The sequence below is a fragment of the Cydia pomonella genome, chromosome 13 (assembly GCF_033807575.1).
Source record: "Cydia pomonella isolate Wapato2018A chromosome 13, ilCydPomo1, whole genome shotgun sequence".
In the NCBI taxonomy this organism is placed as follows: Eukaryota; Metazoa; Arthropoda; class Insecta; order Lepidoptera; family Tortricidae; genus Cydia; species Cydia pomonella.
This window is the reverse complement of record NC_084715.1, coordinates 15533872-15554572: the sequence shown is the minus strand read 5'-3', so window position 1 is coordinate 15554572 and position 20701 is coordinate 15533872. Positions and strand designations below refer to the sequence as shown.

The 20701-nt window shown below is 38.2% G+C and overlaps 2 protein-coding genes across 10 annotated transcripts in view; one reads left to right on the top strand and one right to left on the bottom strand.

The window, feature by feature from the left end:
* LOC133524328 (glutathione hydrolase 1 proenzyme-like) overlaps nucleotides 1–4392 on the top strand; it is an 85982-nt gene extending 81590 nt beyond the window's left edge. For all 9 annotated transcript variants that reach the window (XM_061860288.1, XM_061860289.1, XM_061860285.1 and 6 more), the window contains one exon: nucleotides 20–4392. In XM_061860288.1, the coding sequence (XP_061716272.1) occupies nucleotides 20–166 (147 nt within the window). In that variant the 3' untranslated portion in view covers nucleotides 167–4392. The remainder of the gene's footprint in view (nucleotides 1–19) is intronic.
* A 2213-nt stretch (nucleotides 4393–6605) lies between these two features.
* Nucleotides 6606–19092, bottom strand: LOC133524347 (sec1 family domain-containing protein 2-like). Its single transcript, XM_061860315.1, has 11 exons — nucleotides 18770–19092; nucleotides 17226–17477; nucleotides 16467–16772; nucleotides 15661–15833; nucleotides 14981–15136; nucleotides 14151–14221; nucleotides 13207–13376; nucleotides 10323–10603; nucleotides 9735–9896; nucleotides 8000–8110; nucleotides 6606–7228 (listed from the first exon to the last, which is right to left on the bottom strand). The coding sequence occupies exons 1-11, from the start codon at nucleotides 18947–18949 to the stop codon at nucleotides 7132–7134; spliced, it is 1959 nt and encodes a 652-aa protein (XP_061716299.1). The 5' UTR covers nucleotides 18950–19092; the 3' UTR covers nucleotides 6606–7131.
* Nucleotides 19093–20701: the final 1609 nt, after the last annotated feature.

Sequence of the window (20701 nt, the reverse complement as noted above, 5' to 3'; positions counted from 1 at the left end):
ATTCATTTTTTTCTTACAGGGAATCGTGAATGGCCTAAAAGCGAAAGGCCACGTCATGACCCGCTACCGCGGCCGCGGCTCAATCGTGTGCGCCCTCTACAGGAACAAAACGGCAATATACGCCAACGCCGACTTCAGGAAAGGAGGCGATGTTTCTGGTGACTAGATCACACTTTTAAGTCCACAGTCGTACTGAATCTCATGCACCTACGAGTTAAATTACTTAAATAAGACTTGAAATGAATTATTAGGCGTAAATCAGTAAAAAAACATGTCACTGTAAAATATAATATATCCATCTCTAAAGACCTGGGTCCTTGTTTCGCTAGTTTAACAACTACTTTGGGCCATGTTCCTAAATATTTAAATCATTTTGTAATTGTGTTATCATTATTAAGCTACATTCAATACCTCACTCGTGAGCCTCATAGGAGTTGTTAAGTGCGTGAAATAGGTTCCAGTCTTTTCACTTAGATAGGAAAGTAGCTTCCGTGCTCTGTGATTAGGTACATGCGAATGATGCGAAAACTTTTATGACGAGCACTTGGTGTCGCATTTATTAGTTTTAGTAAGTTCGAAGTGGTACAGTCAGCATCAAAAGTAGCGGATGAAACAACGCGCCAAAAGTATCTGATATTCTGAATAACTTTTCCAAATATAGATACATTTTTAAAATTCGCGCTCAAAAGTATATATTTTACAGTCTTTGTTGTTCTATATTAAAGACATCACTTTTTGTTAAGCTGTTACAGAATGGTAGATACTTATGAAACGTTATTTGATCCGCTACTTTTGATGCTGACTGTACCTACTAGAAATAAGAGAGTGTTTACATCTAACTTAAAGATGCGTCCAGATTGTTTCGTCCTTGACACAGTGAACAGTGAACTCATGATACGTTTCATAGCGTTATAAGGGTTAAAATCCTTCAGTTATGAACACCTAACAATTTAGTGAATGCTGTTAGATATATAACATTATCTCTTAATAGGTAACCGACAAGTTGTCGGCAGTGGAACCAACATTGAGGCATGTTAACTTAATGAAATATATATACACTATCGCATCCGATATAAAGACAAAAATCGATATGTCCCCAACCGTGACAGAGCTCAGACAATAATGTTTGCGGGCTCTAAACTAAACGATTGTTAGAGGGCTCAAATATCACCTTAAGTCTAAAATTGGTGATTCAATTTGCGATTGACGCCAATTTCTTTTCGGTTCAAATCGGTCGTCTGGACTGGCCTTTACGTCACAAACCTAATCGGGATTATCTAGATACGAGTATATACTAGAAAACGGATGAAAATAGTTAAAAATAAGAGAAATGTACAGTGTTTACCGATAGTTCTCATATTTTAATAGTATTAATTAGTAATTACTATTTTTCTGGCTCAAATTTATCTATATCTCTATCACAATGCTTAAAGCATAGTACAACACAAACAGCAAGCTCGGTTCTCCATACAAACGTAGTTGTGAGCTCTGATTCTACAAGTTCTACAACGACAAGCTAGATTGGTCTGAAACTTACTTACATAGGATAAGATATACGAGTAGATATACATAGATATGTGTAATTAGTTGTTGTAGCTTCAGATACCATAGTTAAAAAAATATAAGTAGCGAATTTAATTTTTTAACACACAACCTGTTTTTGCTCTATTTCGTTGGTTTTATAAGCTGGAGCTAAGGTACGAGTAGAAGAACTAGTGCTCGACGCTGCACTAGTCACCGACATGGGCACTGCAGCGTCGAGCACTAGTACCTCTACCTTATATAAACTCATGTCATGTCACTGTATGTGCAAAGTTTCGTTATAACCCAACACGTAGTTTTAAAATGAGAACGAAACTCCGTTTGTATGGAAGGTGAGATTCGGCCGAGCTTGCTGCGGACTCTTAAATAAATTCCCTTGTTCTAAACGCATCTGAGAAGACAACTGCTCCTGACGTTGCATATCCATTCGTAAACCTTATTGTAACGTTATAAGGTCTAACAATGGTAATTTATCTTACGTAACTCCTTGAGTCCCAGGCAACATGCTAAAAGTATCTCGAACCCGCCGCCAAAATTGATACATAACGAAAATATAACGAGTAAAAGTTGTATGTAACTTATACTCGCTCTAATTTCTTTGCATTGGGTACAATTTCTAGCAACAAAAACTCGTACCAGACATATATATACAAGGTGCCCACGAGGTAACCACTCATTACTGAGGCCAAAGGAAGGAATAAATTTTATATGAGTTTAGGTCAAGTTCGCAGTTTTTTTTTGTTTTTTCTATTTTTTGTATGTATATGTGCATAAAATGTAAACGGTATTTGTAAAACTGTAACTCAAAAAGAATTTAAACTTTTTTTAAACCTATTTTTTGCAAAGTGTTACTTGTCACGTTTTGACTATCAATAAGGATATTCGGACTAGGTGTCATAGTGGCAACATCGCCATCAAAAAGGCGTTTTGCACTTAGTAACAATAAAAAAATGATTTTTTTGTAAGTGGTTTTAACTCTGAAAATAGGCAAAATCCAAAAAAGTTTATAGCACATTTTAGTCTTTAAATATGATCAGGAATATACTTACTGTTAAAATCTCTCGCAATGCTCACGGCCACCGTGTATATATGCCAAATATGTGTTATTTGAATGTTCATGACAAATTTCATGTTATTTGTATTTTATTGTCATTTTAAAATGAAATCTTAACTTCGATTGTATGGTAGCGGCCAAGTGCGTGTGACTCCTAAGAGGGAAGAATAGCTTTGCGATCCTAGCAAATTAACGGTATTTTTCTATGAAATTCTTTAATAAAAAATCGCATATAACCGATTTGCAAAACCAAAGTGATTTCATAAGTGTTCCGTGAACAAAGTTTTGTACAGAACACTAAAAATAAAAAAAATATGGAGAATGGAAAATATTTAAAGAGGAAAAACGTTTTTTCTTTTTGTACGGACGATCACGTGCTCTTTTCTCTTACGTCCCAAGGGTTATAGTTATGACATCTCGTACATTTTGTATGAAATAGCGCGTCAGTGGAACTCAGAGGGAACTACTCTGCCGACGCGATATCGCGTCCGCGGAACTCCAGGTATTTACGCTGCGTTTCCAGGGATGTGCTAGGATGCGTAGCGTAGCGAGGGATGTGTTTGTTGGACCAATAGAATATTGTCAACTAGATCTGCGCCGAGCGAGGAAGGGTAATTAAGTGATTTTATTGGTTCCTAACAAAGTCAACCCTCGCTACGAATCCTCGCTTGTCTCTGGTGGAAACGCAGCCTAAAAATTGATTTTCTTAGTTATAATACTTGTATTGATTTATTGCTGTCGTGTCGTTATTTAACGTTGTTGTATTACCTAAGTATTACAGTTTTCAAACGCCTGCTTAGTGACTTAGAGAAATAAGTAAGCCGAGTGCTCATTCCGTATATCAGGTTTCTTGCCAAAACGCTTATTATATTCGTAGTCGACATCTAGCGTCAAGTAGCGGATTTATCAGTACCGCTACTTGACATTAGATGTCACCAGTGTCGCGACAAAAAGTGTATTGCTCAGCAATTTACAACTAATATAACAAACAGGTGTTGAAAATAGAGTTTCGGTTATAATATTAGCTGAAAATTATTCGTAATGTTGTTCGTCGCGACATCCATTGTTGAGTTGCGTTGCTACTAATAAATTATTTTCGTAGTAGACATCTAGCGTCAAAACGTTTTGGTAGGAAAATTTAAGTATTGAATGAGCATCCTATACCTACTGACTTATTTCTCTATGTTAATGATGAATAGTGTTTTAAAATCATAGAAACTAAAGAAAAAAAAATTAAAACTTTATTTTTAAAAAGCTACCCTAGTAGTTGTATAAATATGTTCTGTTGATGAAAGTGAGTTTGTTTCTAGACAAAATGAATTTGTATGAATTATGCGCCTTATTTCTTTCAATGACAACTTTGTCACAACCCTATAATGACAAATTGTGATATTATTGTATGAAAAATCTATATTTAAAATAGGTATACTTAGGCACACCCATTTTGTCAGCAGAAAAAGGCGGCAAATGAAAAAAAAATTAGGCGCGAAGACTTAAATTCAATTTTGCGTGTTATGACACTTATTATGACTCCATCAAGCTTTTGACGATTCTGCTAATGTCGAGAATATTTGAATTTCGTGCCTTTTTCTACTGACAAAGTGAGTGTGACTGAGTATAGCTACACCGCAAAGAAAAAAAACCTCTAAGGAAGATTTTTCTGAAATGAATGATTATACTCTTTGGTATACTTGTATAATTCGATAGGTACTAATGACAAAAATATCTAAATTATAAATGTTATTACATGATGTCCAATTTGAAAAGTATTAATAAAACCTCTTTTTACGTCATAATGATTTTTATTTCACAATTTCTTTAGTAATTTGTAAGTGTGTAGCCCTTTGACCACCAAATACCAACTTCAACTGAAGCGCGCGATTACAGCCTAATATCAACCTTCGTGCCTTCCGACAAGGTTCACATTGACGCGCCGCGCACGATAGGCAAAGCTAAATGCTATAGTACTCATTGATCAGTCCAGAAATTATCGACGGGTTTTTAGCTCCATCTCTAGGTACATGTGACGTTTTTATACATAGGCACCAGCAGTAGAAGTAGTAAGCAGGCTGTCTTCAATAATAATCTTAACAATAAAATTGTCGTGTTCTGGCTAATACCATTAGCAATCAACAACACTGCCATTAGGCAAATAAATTACTTATGACTAGGTATAATGTATATACTTACCTAAATTTTATTACAACGCCATCTAGCGAGGAGTAGTAGCGAAACGTCTTATTTTCCTTTAAACGGTCATCAACGTCCGATTATATGAACTAGATTTTGCAGACCACACGTATAGGGAGCATGCATGAACTGCAGACGGCAGCACAGAAGCCCCCTAGCATTATTTCAAATTTTCATTTTTAGATTTAAGCCACTAGATGGAAGACCTTACTATGCGAAATAGAGCCAGCGTGAAGTGAGGGGGCAGCACCTACTTAGAAGCGTTAATTGTTTTCGATTCAGGTCACTACATGTATGTGCTAGATGGCAGACCCAACACGCACGGTCGCACGCATTTTGCACGGCTATATAGACCGCGCGCGTTAGAGGATCAGCCAGGTTGCTTCAGTCACTCAAACTCTTGCGACTATATGCTGTTGTTAGTGCATAATACACATTATAAGTCGTTGCAAATAAAGCGGTTCGATTTATAGAGGCGTTAAGGATACATGTTAGATATTATTGAGCACCCTGTACTTTTGATGGCGACTGCGCGAGGGGATTTTCGTCTTTATCTATTTAACATCTAAAAGAATTATTTAATAAAATACTCTTACACGTTTAAACTACCTTTATTTCCATGTCTTAACAGATCAAGTCAAATAAACTTTTTAACAGTTCATACCTGCATTGTAATTGCATTGCACTTACAATTAATTAAACTATTTAAAATGTATTATAAATATTTTAAGTATTACATAAATTAACATTGTATAACGTTACTTTTGAAGTAACCAAATACATCAAGCTAACACCAACACACAACAACAACCAAAACAACAACAACAGCCAAAATATACAGTATATAGCAAACAGCAGAGGACTCAAGCCTACGGCAATGACATACAACCAGTAAGTATCATAAAAGCTTAGTTAGGTAAAGTCAACCAGGATAAATGCGTCTATTAAAGATATCTTCGAAACGCAACATATTATAACACGTAGCCGTCTTCATTGAAAGATCGGTGAACATACTTCGAACATAGTTTTAAAACGTTCCGTTTAGAAGAAATCTTTAAAAGACACATTTACCTCAAGTGACCTTACTCAGTTATACATTAAAACTATCTCTTTTTCTCTATTACTCACTTTACTACCTGCCTTTCAGTTCATTTTATAACTCTATTCTCATAAGGAAAGTTCTAGAAGGAATTGGTTTGCTAACTTATTGACTCCCACGGACGCGATATCGGGTCAGCAATGACATTCAAAATTCAATTCTAAGGACTATGCGTCAAAATGGTTCAAAAACCAACAACGTTCTCAGGTCATTAGATAGATATTTCTATGAACTTCATTTCGTTTTTTTGGCACCAGGCGGAATTCCATTAAGATATTTGTATTTAGTCAAAATGTCATCACCCTTATTACCTAAGCAATAGAGCTCACCGCTGAGCGAGCGCGGCGAATAGTTTGCCGCGCTCGCAGCGGTGCACGAATAACGAATACCCACTGCAGCAATTTATTTACTTACTTGGACTCTATTGCCTAGGTAATAAGGGGATTTTGACTAAAATACAAATATCTCAGTTCTGCAATGGAATTCCGCTTGGTGCCCACAAAACGAAATGAAGTACATCGACATACCTATATAATGACCTAATTCTCATTTCAAATTTTTAGACCAGACTCCATACAAAGTTGCCCTTTAAATACACAAAAGGTTGTCATTGGCTGATAAATCCCTGGAACATAAGAGGTTCAGATAGTTATAAATGGGTATGTGTATTTGACTTTTCTAAGAGTATATAATACAGGGGACATCACCATTACAACTAGATTAGTTGTTTTAAGAGTTTATTATCCTAATTAAAATACTACATGTCATTTAAATTTGAAGCCGCTTCGTAAAAGTGTAATAAATTACATATGCGAATCAGTAACTACGGGACTGTTTCACAATGTCCAAGTATTGGATAGCTTATTAGCAAATAAATTAACTGTCAGATAAAACTTCTTGCAAAACTAACATCTTTCTCTACCAGTTAAGCTTATTTGAAGATTGTGAAACGCCAAAGACGCCTTTGTTCGTCAGATGAGTGGCAAATAGCTTATTCAGGACTTTACTTGGACATTGTGAAACAGGCCCTAAGTCTAATTTACCTAAAAAAAGCAAGAATTAATATAATATCTGTTGATAAGTTTCTTGGTCAGCACTGCTTGTGCGTTTCTTGTGCGCGATAATAGCCCTATATTCGACGACGAAATAACTAGATTAGTAGTTACAAAACTTAACACACCATCCTTGGGCAAGTGTCGTTAACGGCGCTGGTGGTTCTCTTCAGCGCCATCAAAGGCGAGTAGTGCTATAAGGCGAGGGCGTCCCTCATGGCTTCCACTGGTGAGACGAATTTTGTGGAGCCGATGAACACGGCCGTGTCCACGCCGCTCGTGATCACGGTCCTGCGGATGAAATAGGGTGTGTTGTTGCAGTGTTCTGCGCCAGAGTGCAGCACTAGCACCTTTAGTAAGCCATAGAGTAACTTATATATACCGTTAAAACTGTTTTTTGATAAGTTTTCATATATAATAAAATATGACATTGATGCATCAAGGCGGTTGGTTTACAAAGGGGCCTACCGGGAAACGCGAAAATCGAAATTTAGTTATCTGCCTCTTCATCGCTCGATAACGCAAGAGTGATAGATAACGAAATTTAGATTTTCTTGTTTCTCGGTAGACCCTCAGATTGTGGTTGTGGCGCCTCCTATGCAGAGTTTCGCATAATATTCCCTGTTGACGAAGAGAGCCGTACGGCATACATTATGCGGTCACTATCGCGGTAAAAACTTGACGTTTGACAATTCAAATCCCACAAAACATGGCGCCATATAGAACAGCGCCATCTTCAGCGGTCAAACTCGAAAGCACGATATTGTCTAAGACTCTAGACATCGCACACAGTCAATGAATTCAAAAAAATCAAACCCCTCGTTATAATACGAGTATACATCAAATCATGTAAAAATATTTTCATTTTATAATTTTAATTACCAAAGCCGAAATTGTTACTAAAATTTTAACCTATAGTGCAGGGAATAGAGTCGATTTGTTTTGTTTAAAGACTAAACGATAGTACTTAAATTACATCGAAATTAATAAGGCCATTGGGCCTTAAAAAGACAGAGAAACGTGACCTCGACTACTTTCATCTTATTTAATTAGAACACCTACCTGTGGATATGCTTGCACTCCTCGGCCGTGATGCCACCAACGACGAAGATGATCACGGTGGGGCTGTCGAGCGGGTGCTTGGTGCTGCGAGTTTTCTTGCTCGTTAAGATGCTATAAATTAAACACAATTTCATTAATATCATTAATTTCTGATTATTGTATCTTATTCTATTCGGGCGGTATTCCGCAACTCGACGACTGGCACCTATTTTGCGTAAAAATTCTTTTGACATATTTTTTTGTTTATCGGAAGACGAATTAAAAATACTCGTGCCCCGCGCCTATTTAACACAGCTTTAGTACCGAGTACCTTAGCTTCCAGTATGTATTTTTAAAGAACCAGTCCAGTACTCACTCGCAACAAATCCTGAAGCCCCTCGTTCGTGTGTCGCAGATCAGTTAGTTCTAGTCGCTCCGTGTCTACCAGGTCTTCTAACAGCTGTTGTAGTACGCCACGGTACTCGTGCCCCATGCCTGTTCATACAGCTTTAGGGCCGAGTACCTTGCCTTACAGTATTTATCTATATTTTACAGTCAATTCCCTAAAGACCAAACGCTACTTACTTGAGTCCGCTTCTTAGCAATCCCTCGTCCCTGTGTTGCAGATCAGTTAGTTCTGGTCGCTCCGTGTCTACCAGGTCTTCTACCAACTGTTATAATACGCAGCGGTACTCGTGCCCCTGCCTGTTCATACAGTTTTAGGACCGAGTACCTTGCCTTACAGTACTGCCTAAAGAACCAGACGCTACTCACTTGAGTTCGCTTCGCAGCAAATCCCTAAGTCCCTCGTTCCCGTGTCGCAGATCAGTTAGTTCTGGTCGCTCCGTGTCTACCAGGCCTTCTACCAACTGTTATAATACGCAGCGGTACTCGTGCCCTTGCCTGTTCATACAGTTTTAGGACCGAGTACCTTGCCTTACAGTACTGCCTAAAGAACCAGACGCTACTCACTTGAGTCCGCTTCGCAGCAAATCCTTAAGTCCCTCGTTCCTGTGTCGCAGATCAGAGTTCTGGTCGCTCCGTGTCTACCAGGTCTTCTACCAACTGTTATAATACGCAGCGGTACTCGTGCCCCTGCCTGTTCATAGAGTTTTAGGACCGAGTACCTTGCCTTACAGTACTGCCTAAAGAACCAGACGCTACTCACTTGAGTCCGCTTCGCAGCAAATCCTTAAGTCCCTCGTTCCTGTGTCGCAGATCAGAGTTCTGGTCGCTCCGTGTCTACCAGGTCTTCTACCAACTGTTATAATACGCAGCGGTACTCGTGCCCCTGCCTGTTCATACAGTTTTAGGACCGAGTACCTTGCCTTACAGTACTGCCTAAAGAACCAGACGCTACTCACTTGAGTCCGCTTCGCAGCAAATCCTTAAGTCCCTCGTTCCTGTGTCGCAGATCAGTTAGTTCTGGTCGCTCCGTGTCTACCAGGTCTTCTACCAACTGTTACAATACGCAGCGGTACTCGTGCCCCTGCCTGTTCATAGTTTTAGGACCGAGTACCTTGCCTTACAGTACTGCCTAAAGAACCAGACGCTACTCACTTGAGTCCGCTTCGCAGCAAATCCTTAAGTCCCTCGTTCCTGTGTCGCAGATCAGAGTTCTGGTCGCTCCGTGTCTACCAGGTCTTCTACCAACTGTTATAATACGCAGCGGTACTCGTGCCCCTGCCTGTTCATACAGTTTTAGGACCGAGTACCTTGCCTTACAGTACTGCCTAAAGAACCAGACGCTACTCACTTGAGTCCGCTTCGCAGCAAATCCTTAAGACCCTCGTTCCTGTGTCGCAGATCAGTTAGTTCTGGTCGCTCTGTGTCTACCAGGTCTTCTACCAACTGTTGTAATACGCCACGATACTCGTGTCCCCCGCCTGTTTCACAAGGCTTTAGGACTGAGTTGTACCTATTAACCAAAATATATCACCACGTTTTTTTATATTGCAGGCAAAGTAACAGTAAAATTAGATAATAAAAAGAAAAATACCTACTATATTACCCACTTGGTAGATACGAGTATTTTATATTTTAGGATATAGAACCTTTACACAGTTTATAGTGATTTAAATTCATTAAACGAATATAGCACAACTAGTAATCCCAAATGCTATCGTTACCGTCTCTCTCTCATGATAATAAGTAATGATGTACCGAATTTCAGACACTTATGCTTTTTTTTTTGCGTACGTGCACAATACTACTTTTGTATTGAAAGGCGGCTGTCCCCTTTCCTCTTAAGAAATATTGGTAGTATTGTTTTTTTTTTTTTGAAGTTTTACATTTGGTAAGTGTGTAAGCGTCTCCTTGTGTCTTGTTCTTCAAATCTACTCACTTCTGCAAATTCTTCCTCATCATCGCAATGTCCTTCAGCCTCCCCATGATGGATTGGGAAATTTCATCGCAGTGCTCCGGGCTGCCCCTCAGCCCATGGTCAGCGAACAGGGTCTTATGGTCCTCGAAGATGGCCACGCTCAACGTCTCCGTCAGACTGTCTTCGTGCTGTTTGGAGAAGGAAACTTCGGTGCCGGTGAGGGAATACACGTGGACTATGAGGGCTAGGAGGCTTTCTAGGGGGAGCTTGCGGTCTTTCCTGGTCTTTATTAGGTGGCTGATCTGAAAAGAATGTTAAACAAACATATTTCAGAACAAAACATATTAAGTAATATGTGACCGCGACGGACAAAACGTCCCACTTTTTCGCTTGCCATAAGGACGAGATTTTCTTGTATCTTTATACGAATAACCTCACAAGGCGTCCTTATGGCAAGTGACACGTTTTGCCGGCCGCGGTCAAATATATTAAAATACAAACGAACAAGAAGACTTTTTTAAGATGCTTTTTTAATTTTCACAAAAGATCCTTTTAGAAAACTCGTGTTCCTGGTTTTATGCATGTTTATGTCTAACGACCTTTCACTATAGGAAGTAATCATATTTATTAGAGCTTCTAGGGCTCTAGCCATGATGACAATGGTGTATGGCCATACAGAGTATCCTAATAATTCGACTTATAATTATAATAGTATGTTTTTAAGTCCATATTCAGAATACGAAATAATGAATATCATTACTTCATTAAATAATTCGCATGCAGTAGGATTTGACGGTATTTGCACATACATCATTAAGCAATGTAAATCTCAACTTAGTGCAATTATAACACATTTATTTAATTTTTCATTCGAAAGCGGCCCATTTCCAGAACTACTCAAAATGTCTATAGTAAAGCCACTGTTTAAAAAAAATGATAAGAAGGATATGGGAAACTATCGGCCCATTACTCTGATTCCAATATTAGCAAAAATTTTTGAAAAGTGCATGCACAAAAGACTTACCAGTTTCTTAAATAAATTTAACATAATAAAATTAGAACAAAATGGCTTTCAAAAACATAAATCGACGACACTTGCTGGTTTTAACCTAATTCACCACATCGTTAAATGCATAGACGAAAAAAAACATACTACAGCTATTTTTCTAGATATGTCCAAAGCTTTTGACTTTGTAGACCATTCGTTACTTTTAGTCAAACTAGAAAATTATGGTATAAGAGGTCTTGCACTTAAATGGTTAAAAACCTACTTAAAAAATCGGAAACAGTGTGTAGAAATTGTTAAACTCAACGACTTTAAAGAAGAAACCGGCTATAGATCGGAGCTAAAATGTAACGACTTTGGTGTACCGCAAGGTAGTGTACTTGGGCCTTTATTATTTATTGCTTATATAAATGAATTACCCGATATAATTCAATATAAATCTGTTATGTTTGCTGATGACATATCCTTTATTGTTACATCAAGAAAGAATGAAAATATTGAGGAACATGAACGTAAAGTTAATGAGACTTTAAGAAATGTTATAGAATGGTTAGAAAGACATAATTTACGAATTAATATGAGTAAAACTAATTACATACAATTTAACTCCAAACTTGGCGAAAATGTTAAGATTAATGTAAACTACGGAGATGAGTCAATTCAAGAAGTGCAAAATGTAAGTTTCTTAGGGATAGTTTTAGATAAACACTTGGATTGGCAAGCACAAATAGAAAAGATTCGTTGTAAACTAAATAGATTTGTTTATGTACTACGCAAGTTAAGACGCTCATCGGGTTTACATACGGCGTTAACCGCGTATCATGGGTATATTAGTTCAGTGTTAAGATATGGGCTTATTTTGTGGGGAAACTGTACGAATTTTAACATTGCATTCGTAGCACAGAAAAAATGTATACGTGCTATTTGTAATCTAGCCCCATACAAGACATGCAAACCATCTTTCAAAAGACTTAGGATCTTACCGCTGCCATGTTTATACATCTTAGAAATCTGCATGTTTGTAAAGAGGCATATGGTTTTATTTACAACAGCTGAAAGCGCCTCTACCAGAAATCAACGGGATCCTGGAAGGTTGGTTCATAATTGTGTTCCCAGGACAGCATTATATTCGAATCATTGTTTCGTTATGTGCATGAAACTTTTTAACAAGTTACCAAAATCTATAAGAGAACTGCCTGTACATAGATTTAGAAACAAATTAATGAAGCTATTATCTGATAAAAGCTATTATAGTGTAAATGATTTCCTCTCTGAAGATATACAGCCAGAGTTGTAGTAGTTTTAAGATTTTTGCATGCTAGTACAACCTGTTTAGTACAAATAGCAGAATAAGCAACCAATTGTCACTTACCACCTAAGACACTTTTGTACCTACTTATTCTTTGCAAATAAATAAATACAATACAATACAAAACGTCAATTGAAAAGTAAAAATGTATCGGAATGCGCCGAAAAGTCAACTCATCAATTCCATACATTAAAGTTTCAATTGGCGTTTTCTATAAATGATTATAACTATACTCTGTATCTTTAGGTATTTAAATAAAAGTAAACAAAATCTACCCTCAAATAGAGATGAAGACATGATGATCAAATAATGTAGGTTAAGTCAGGTCGTTCAGTGACAGATCCAGGCGGTTTTGTATTTGGTTGGTTACCCAATAAATGTTATTACTACCCAAACGATTTGTTCGTTTACTTTTATTTAAATACCTAAAGATACTGTAGGATATAGTACGTGTCATCCACGACGCGCAGATTTGTCATATCTAACCTTTAATAAGATGACAATACTAGTCAAGGCTCGCGTTTTTGTAAATGACACGATCTATAGACCCCCTAAGTTGCCTCCTATCCTGAGCATGGTGCCTATCTTACCTGGTGGAGTACGCTGGTGGAGTCGCGACTAGCAGCCAAGCTCTGCAGCACTTGCCGTTCTAAATTCTGCAGAAGTTCCACCTGCGAACGCTTGGGGGACTTCAGCGTCTGGACCACGCCTAACGCTTGTTGTAGGACGCCGATGTGCTTTTCTATTATGTCGTAGTTTCCTGAAAATTCAGTAAAATAAGACGTCTTAACCGTTTGAACGCCACGCATATCGTGCGCGGCGCTTAATTGATTGCAATATAATGTGTAAAGTCTAAGAGAAATCATGCTTCGAATACGACAGCTGATGTATATGGTGCTAAACTGCGGCGGCGCATTATGTGGTGACCTTGCTTGTCAAATGACTGAATGTGTTGTGCATTAATGAATTTGACAATTCGTTAACCACAGAAAATATCGAGAAGTACAGTGTCAGCTCAGCTGCCAAACTAGAGGGCATGATTTTGTTTACTTTACATCTCTTCGACTATCATTGACTCTGCTAAGCACTGGTAGATAAATAAGCAAACCCCATTAATAATGTTGCAATTATTTGAAAATAAGGGTTGACATAACTATGCCATAGGATACCTTAACTTCAACGATGGTGCTCAACTTTGCCCAAGTATATTAAAGTACTTACTTACTTACTTGGCTGGCGCGATGACCCAAAATGAGTCTTGGCCTCCAACACAAGAGCACGCCACTTTTCTCGGTCCAGAGCGGACTCGCGCCAAGGGAACTTAATACACGTAGACGTGGGGATGTAGTATAAAAAAAATCTTATATTAATGTAAAACTTATATGAAATATTAAAGTAATAATGTTAAACAGAGCTGCATATGCGTAGGAACAGTTAAAAAAAAACAAAGATTATGAGATAACCTAACGTGGCCTAATATCTAATACAAGAGTAACTATAGGCCTGACAATTGTATGCTTGCAAGTTGTTTTACCCTTAGCGGCCGCCACGATCTTCTCAATGCTCTGCGGCGTGACCTTCATCAGCGTCTTGGGACTGGGCGACCTAGAATTCGAAATTCAAAAATTTATACTGGCAACATTTACAGTATCAGTTTATATAGTGTAAAAATAAATTGTCACAGGGATTATCATTCGAAGCGAGAGGTGATGATTATTATGATGATGATGATGTAATCCTGTTATCCGTCATTAGGGACATAGGGCTCGCAGAAGAATTTTCCATTTGGCGCGATCCTGGGTGGCTACTTCCAGCTCTTCCCAGCCGAGTCCAGTTGAACCAGCCTCCTTCTCAACTGATGGCCTCCATATGGTACGAGGCCGCCCTGACCGTCTACTGCCAGTCGATTGCGAACGGAGACACTGCTTGGACAAGTGGTTGTCCGGTCTACGGAGCATGTGTCCGATCCATCGCCATTTCCTTAGAAGGATTTCCTGGCCTATAGGTTTCTGGTCAGTCATCTGCCACAATCTGACGTTCGAGATAGTTCGTGGCCAGTAAACCCCTAGGATGCGCTGCAGGCACATGATTATAAACACCTGCAGCCGATTGGTGATGTCCTTCCTCACAAGCCAGGTTTCGCAACCATACAGCAGGACCAACTTGACGGTGGAGTTGAACAATTTGACTTTCGTACGCCGAGTTATCACGGTATAATTTTTATGATCTTGTCTGGTATACCTCTTTTCTTAAGTATGCGCCATATACTTGTCCACTTAACCCTGTCGAACGCCTTCTCGAAGTCCACAAACAGAGTGAATAGTTCGCTACGAATTTCGTTCACAATTTGTATCAAAGAAATACCTCTGCACATCTATCTTGGACAGCTTGTTGTAGAGGTCGAACATGACCTCCTTCTGGCTCTTGTTGATCATGTGGTCGAAGGTGGAAGTGCAGGAGTCGTCGTTGGCGTGGTATAGGCAGCCGGGGGCGAGTTGCAGGTCTTCTGGATGCGAGATTCTGGAAGAAGAATTTCAGGTAAGGTCGAAAATATATTGTACTTTTAGTTGATTATAGCGACTTACAACATAGTCTTTATCATATTAACCCTTTCTTAGGGCTTGTGCATAAATCACGCGAGGTTTTTTCGGCTACTTTTTTGACCCCCCTCACCCTTGGTGATATTTGGTGAGGTTCTTGGCTAAACCCCCCTCCCCCACATAACCTCACGTGTATTTTTATTATAATTTTTCATTTTAAGATAAATAGTATTGTATAGAGTAAATCTTGTTTATACTCGCTGTTTTGAAGTGCCAAGCGAAGATTTATGTTTAACGAAACCGAGAAAAAGTACGTAGTAGATATGTTGTTCTCAGTTTCGTTCACTATAGAAAAAAAAAATACACGTGAGGCCTCCTTATACCCCCCCTTCCCCCAATGTGATCTGTCGTGATTTTTTCGTATAGAACCTCGCGTGATTTGTACACAAGCCCTTAACAGTAGTATCTACATATTAATGTAGATATAACCACTAAATTACTCACACATCAGCTCCACATAACAGCGACATATTGACCGCGACATCGTTGCTGTGCCCCGGGAACCTCGGAAGAACTGTCATAATCTTGTCAAGGACAGATTCCATTGAATGGCTGGTCACTCCGCAAACATCTAGAGTGCGATCTATTACGATTAGGGACGCGGGACTTGTGCAATTCTAAAATGAAACAAGGCAAACACGACATAATCACAAGTCAATTTAAAAAGATTAAAACACAACATAAGAAAACATTCCATACTTGAAGTCACCTTTATGGGTCTTACTAGGTGTGAAGTATTTCTTTTTGGATCAAACATGAACCCTGTTAGGGCATAACAAATCTTAAAACTAATATCTTATATCTAATGGTTTATATAATACAATTCTTTAATAAAAATTTAATATAAAAATTTTTTTTACAAATAGTATTTTAAAATTAATTTTCAATACCTATGAATTTTAATTGAAACATTGAAGTTAATTACAATTATACATTCAAGTTATCACTTATTTTACACGCACACACAAAACAATAGTTCTCTGTTCCCGAAAATGAAAGATACGGAAGCCTTATAGATCGTGTCATTCACGAAGTCGACGATTGATTCATTGCCATGTTATTAAAGGTTAGATTTGACAAATCTGGGCGTCAACGTAGACGACACGAACTATATTTTCGGTGTGACCTAACCTATACCAAATGGTCAACATTAGTTTCACCAATGTTCTTAACTTTTAGGAACAGCCGTTAGATCCTAAATCTGTCTATGACCCATAAACAATGTCTGATCAAACTAAATTAGGATTTACCTTTCTCCGAGCCAAACAAACAGGCGAATTTTCCAGCACCCCAGCTATCAACGAGCCGAAAGTCCCCATGTAATACACATCCTCCTTCAAATTCATAGACTCCATAATACTGTTCAAACCACTAGCCAGCCTCCGCACTTGAGCCCTCTCCTCTTTGCTCAATGTGTACAGGTCTATGGCTGTTGACTCCGTTGTGAGTTTACCATCATATGCTGGATACACTTTGTGGTATGGGGGTGTGAGGAACACTACATTTGTTGGTGAAATTGTGAATAGTGGGAGATGGACCACTTCAACTGCACATTGCTGAAAAATTAAAGTTATTTTTTTTTTATGAATAAATCATTTTTCATTTTTTTCATTTTCATTATGAGATATGCTATAAATAAAACTGAAACTGAAAAACGTAAACAATTACCACATTAGTCTGTTAGATTTTCACTGCTAAAGTATAGCCATGTGGAAATCTTGAGCTCTGAGGACTCCCAGACCAAATCGTGTGTGGGCAGTCTTGCAGAGTGTGTACAGCTCCTTGGTGCATTCACAATTTCGTAAAAAAAATTGTTTAGTCAGAACATCAAAGGTGCAAATTGAATAGTAAGATATGAGTCTTTTTAATAGACAGTATTTTTCTATTGGTGCCCTTTTCAATTAAATATTTTGCAGCATAGATCACACAAGCTATAATAAATAATATACATCCTCTTAAATGTTACTTCAAGTGAAATAAACATAAAAACACTGATTTTAGGTGCATACTTTTTTACCAATCCATTCCAACAGCATCCCCTCCAACTGCTTAGTAGCCTCCGTGGGAGCCTTCCCTGCCGCCACCACATCACTCACATCCTTCCCCTCATTCAGCTCCAGATAAATCACGTCCAGGCTGACGGTGCATATCAGCATGCAGTGAGCAAAGTCACTGTGCTTGATGATCTCTCGGACTGTGCGAAGTTGTGTGCTGGCAGATTGGGTGATGAAGACAGCTTTCTTTTGGTCTTTTGTAGCAAACTAAAAGGAAATATGATATAAAGAATAATATTTTCGACAATGGAATCAAAATTAATGTGTGTCTCGTGTGGATTGTCCGGGAAAACAACTGCGTAACACAGGTCGTCTCAGAACAGTTCCTCGTCGCTTGGTGCTTTTAAAAAGGAACCCACGAATAATCGGACCTACTTATTTCGAGCACCTACCTGCCGAGATAAGAAACGAGCAATGCGACGAAATATTCAGACGTAAATTGAGAAACCTTTTGTTGGAAAACCCTCTGTACTCAGTAAATGAGTTCATGGAATTGACATTTTGATTCAGAAATTGTTTTTATTCTTATTGGTTTTATTTATTGACATTGTTTTCTTTATCATACAGATGATCCTTATTGGGAGATATTATTACATTGTTTTTATATTGTTGTGTGTTGACGATTCTTATTGGGAGATATTATTTGTGTTATTTTATTAATTTATCGTTTTTATTTTTATTATTCTCGTATTTTCGTAAGTTTTGACATTGTACAATTTATATTTTGGATTTTTGTAAGTATTTACCTACTTACTGTTTCTCTTATTTATTCTAATTGTATTGACAATCCTTATGGGAGCTATAATTTTATTTCATTAGTATTGTTATTATTTTCATTTTTATTTTATTTTGACGATCATGATAGAAATTCGTATATTTTTGACATCAATGCAAATTTATTATGTAATTGTCTTTCATGAAATAAATCATCTAATCTAATCTAATCTAATCTAATCTAATAAAAAGTGCCATTTTGAAATATACAATAAAGTGATAAAGCTGGCACTTTTATATGTATTTTTTTAACATGTCCAAATTGTAAACAGAACTCTAATATTTATATTGAGACACCTTAAAAACTCTTATATACAAATTGTACACCTTATTATAATGACTTAGGGACTGGAGTTGGCCATGTAACTGTACTGTGCTATATCTACTTGCTAAGTTAATTAATAACTATATCTATAGACTTAATTCTCTTAGTTGGCCATTGGATTGCCATTCAGAAAGTAACTAGGACCTCCCTGATATTGCTATAAGATTAGGTTCTTGTATATGATAATAAATTTAATGTTCAAATTCATATTTCTATGGTTGAAACCTTGAATGGAAAACGCTCAGGTGAGGAAAACACGCGCGCGCCGCCTCAGCCCAGGCACGTCTACATTGGCCAGTTTGTACGCGAGGATATTGCCTCGCGCGTATGCTCGCTCTATGTATACCCGCCTATATAATGAACGAAAGGGTCATAGTTTCTAAACATTTCAAAACCATACCTCAAAAGGCGATAAGCTCTTCACAGAGACAGCTCCCCCGTATATCAGATTCATCAATCCTCCGTCCCAATGTAAACATTCTGAACTGTAGTCGTCCAGGAACACGGCCGCTCCTATTATTCGATTGTATACCTCAGACCACCAAGCTTTTCCAAAATCTTTAACTGAGTTTATAGCCATTTTAAGTATAGATTAAATACAATTAATAATTATTATTAAATACACTGCCTTTCAACCCAGTCTCATCTTTTATTGATATTGTTTCATTTAAAAATTTCAATATTTTTAATATAGTTTTGACAGTTGACGTCGACGGTGTGTGTTGTCAGATTTGACGTTCCTTTGTACCACAGATTCTTAACCGAAAGAAGTGATAATATTAGGTTTGTTTTTTTGTATATAAATCATGTTCGCCAACTTAAGAGCCCTTAATCCTTGGAGCGTTCTCCGATTTCACGAAATAACGCTCGATAGATGGCGTTGGCGCTCGGTACGCGAGCGCCGGCAACGCGACGCGCGTTTCAATGCAGACTAGAATAATCTTGATAGTTTTCAATATAATTTCAAGCAACATTAATTTTAGTGTCATATGATATCATATGGGCACTCTTTATTTTATTGCATATGCACAGTAGTTTTTTTTTATGTACACTACTACTAAGTGTACAGACTACAGAGTGTACTATAACCCTTGCTCTTTATTCTGTCTCTTTCACACCAATGGAAAATGAAGAAGTTACTAAATGACTGCAGGTATAAATAAAGTATATTAGTGCGATAGAGAGACAGATAGTGTTTCGTTGTCGTATCGTAAACGATTGGCATGTTGGCCACACACTTGCTTAGTGCCTAGCCAAAATACCAATCGTTTGCGTATATTAGTGCGATAGAGAGAGAGTAGTGTTTCGTTGTCGTATCGTAAACGATTGGCATGTTGGCTACGCACCCATGATACCTAGCCAAGAAGCCAATCGATTGCGCATATTAGTGCGATAGAGAGACAGATAGTGTTTCCTTGTCGTATCGTAAACGTTTGGCATGTTGGCTACGCACCTATGCTGCCCAGCCAAGATGCCAATCGTTTGTGCATATTAGTACGAGAGAGAGACAGATAGTGTTTCGTTGTCGTATCGATTGGCATGGTGGCTACGCACCCATGCTGCGTAGTCAAGATGCCAATCGTTTGCGCACATTAGTGCTATAGAGTTTCAGTGTTATTTGAAATCACGTTAGGGTTTGTATTATTATTTTTGACCCGAATGAAGTCCATCCAGGTTCTTATGATGGAGTCAGGAGTTGGTCACCAGAACTCCTAATCTACTCATTATAATTCCATCGTGCTTGGGCTCAAAAGATTTGCCCTGACGAACACCATCGATCTAGATGAGGTCCAGGGTCTCATGACGGAGTAAGGAGTTGGTCACCAGAACTCCTAATCTACTCATTATAATTCCATCGTGTTTGGGCTCAAAAGATTTGCCCTGACGAGTACCATCGATCTAGATGAAGTCCAGGGTCTCATGATGGAGTCAGGAGTTGGTCACCAGAACTCCTAATCTACTCATTATAATTCCATCGTGTTTGGGCTCAAAAGATTTTCCCTGACGAGTACCATCGATCTAGATGAAGTCCAGGGTCTCATGATGGAGTCAGAAGTTGGTCACCATAATTCCTAATCTACTCATCATAAATCCATCGTGTTTGGGCTCAATAGATTTGCCCTCACGAGCACCATCAATCTAGATGATGTTCAGGGTCTCATGATGGAGTCAGGAGTTGGTCACTAGAACTCCTAATCTACTTACTCATTATAATTCCATCGTGTTTGGGCTCAAAAGATTTGCCCTGACGAGTACCATCGATCTAGAAGAAGTCCAGGGTCGCATGATGGAGTCAGGAGTTGGTCACCATAATTCCTAATCTACTCATCAT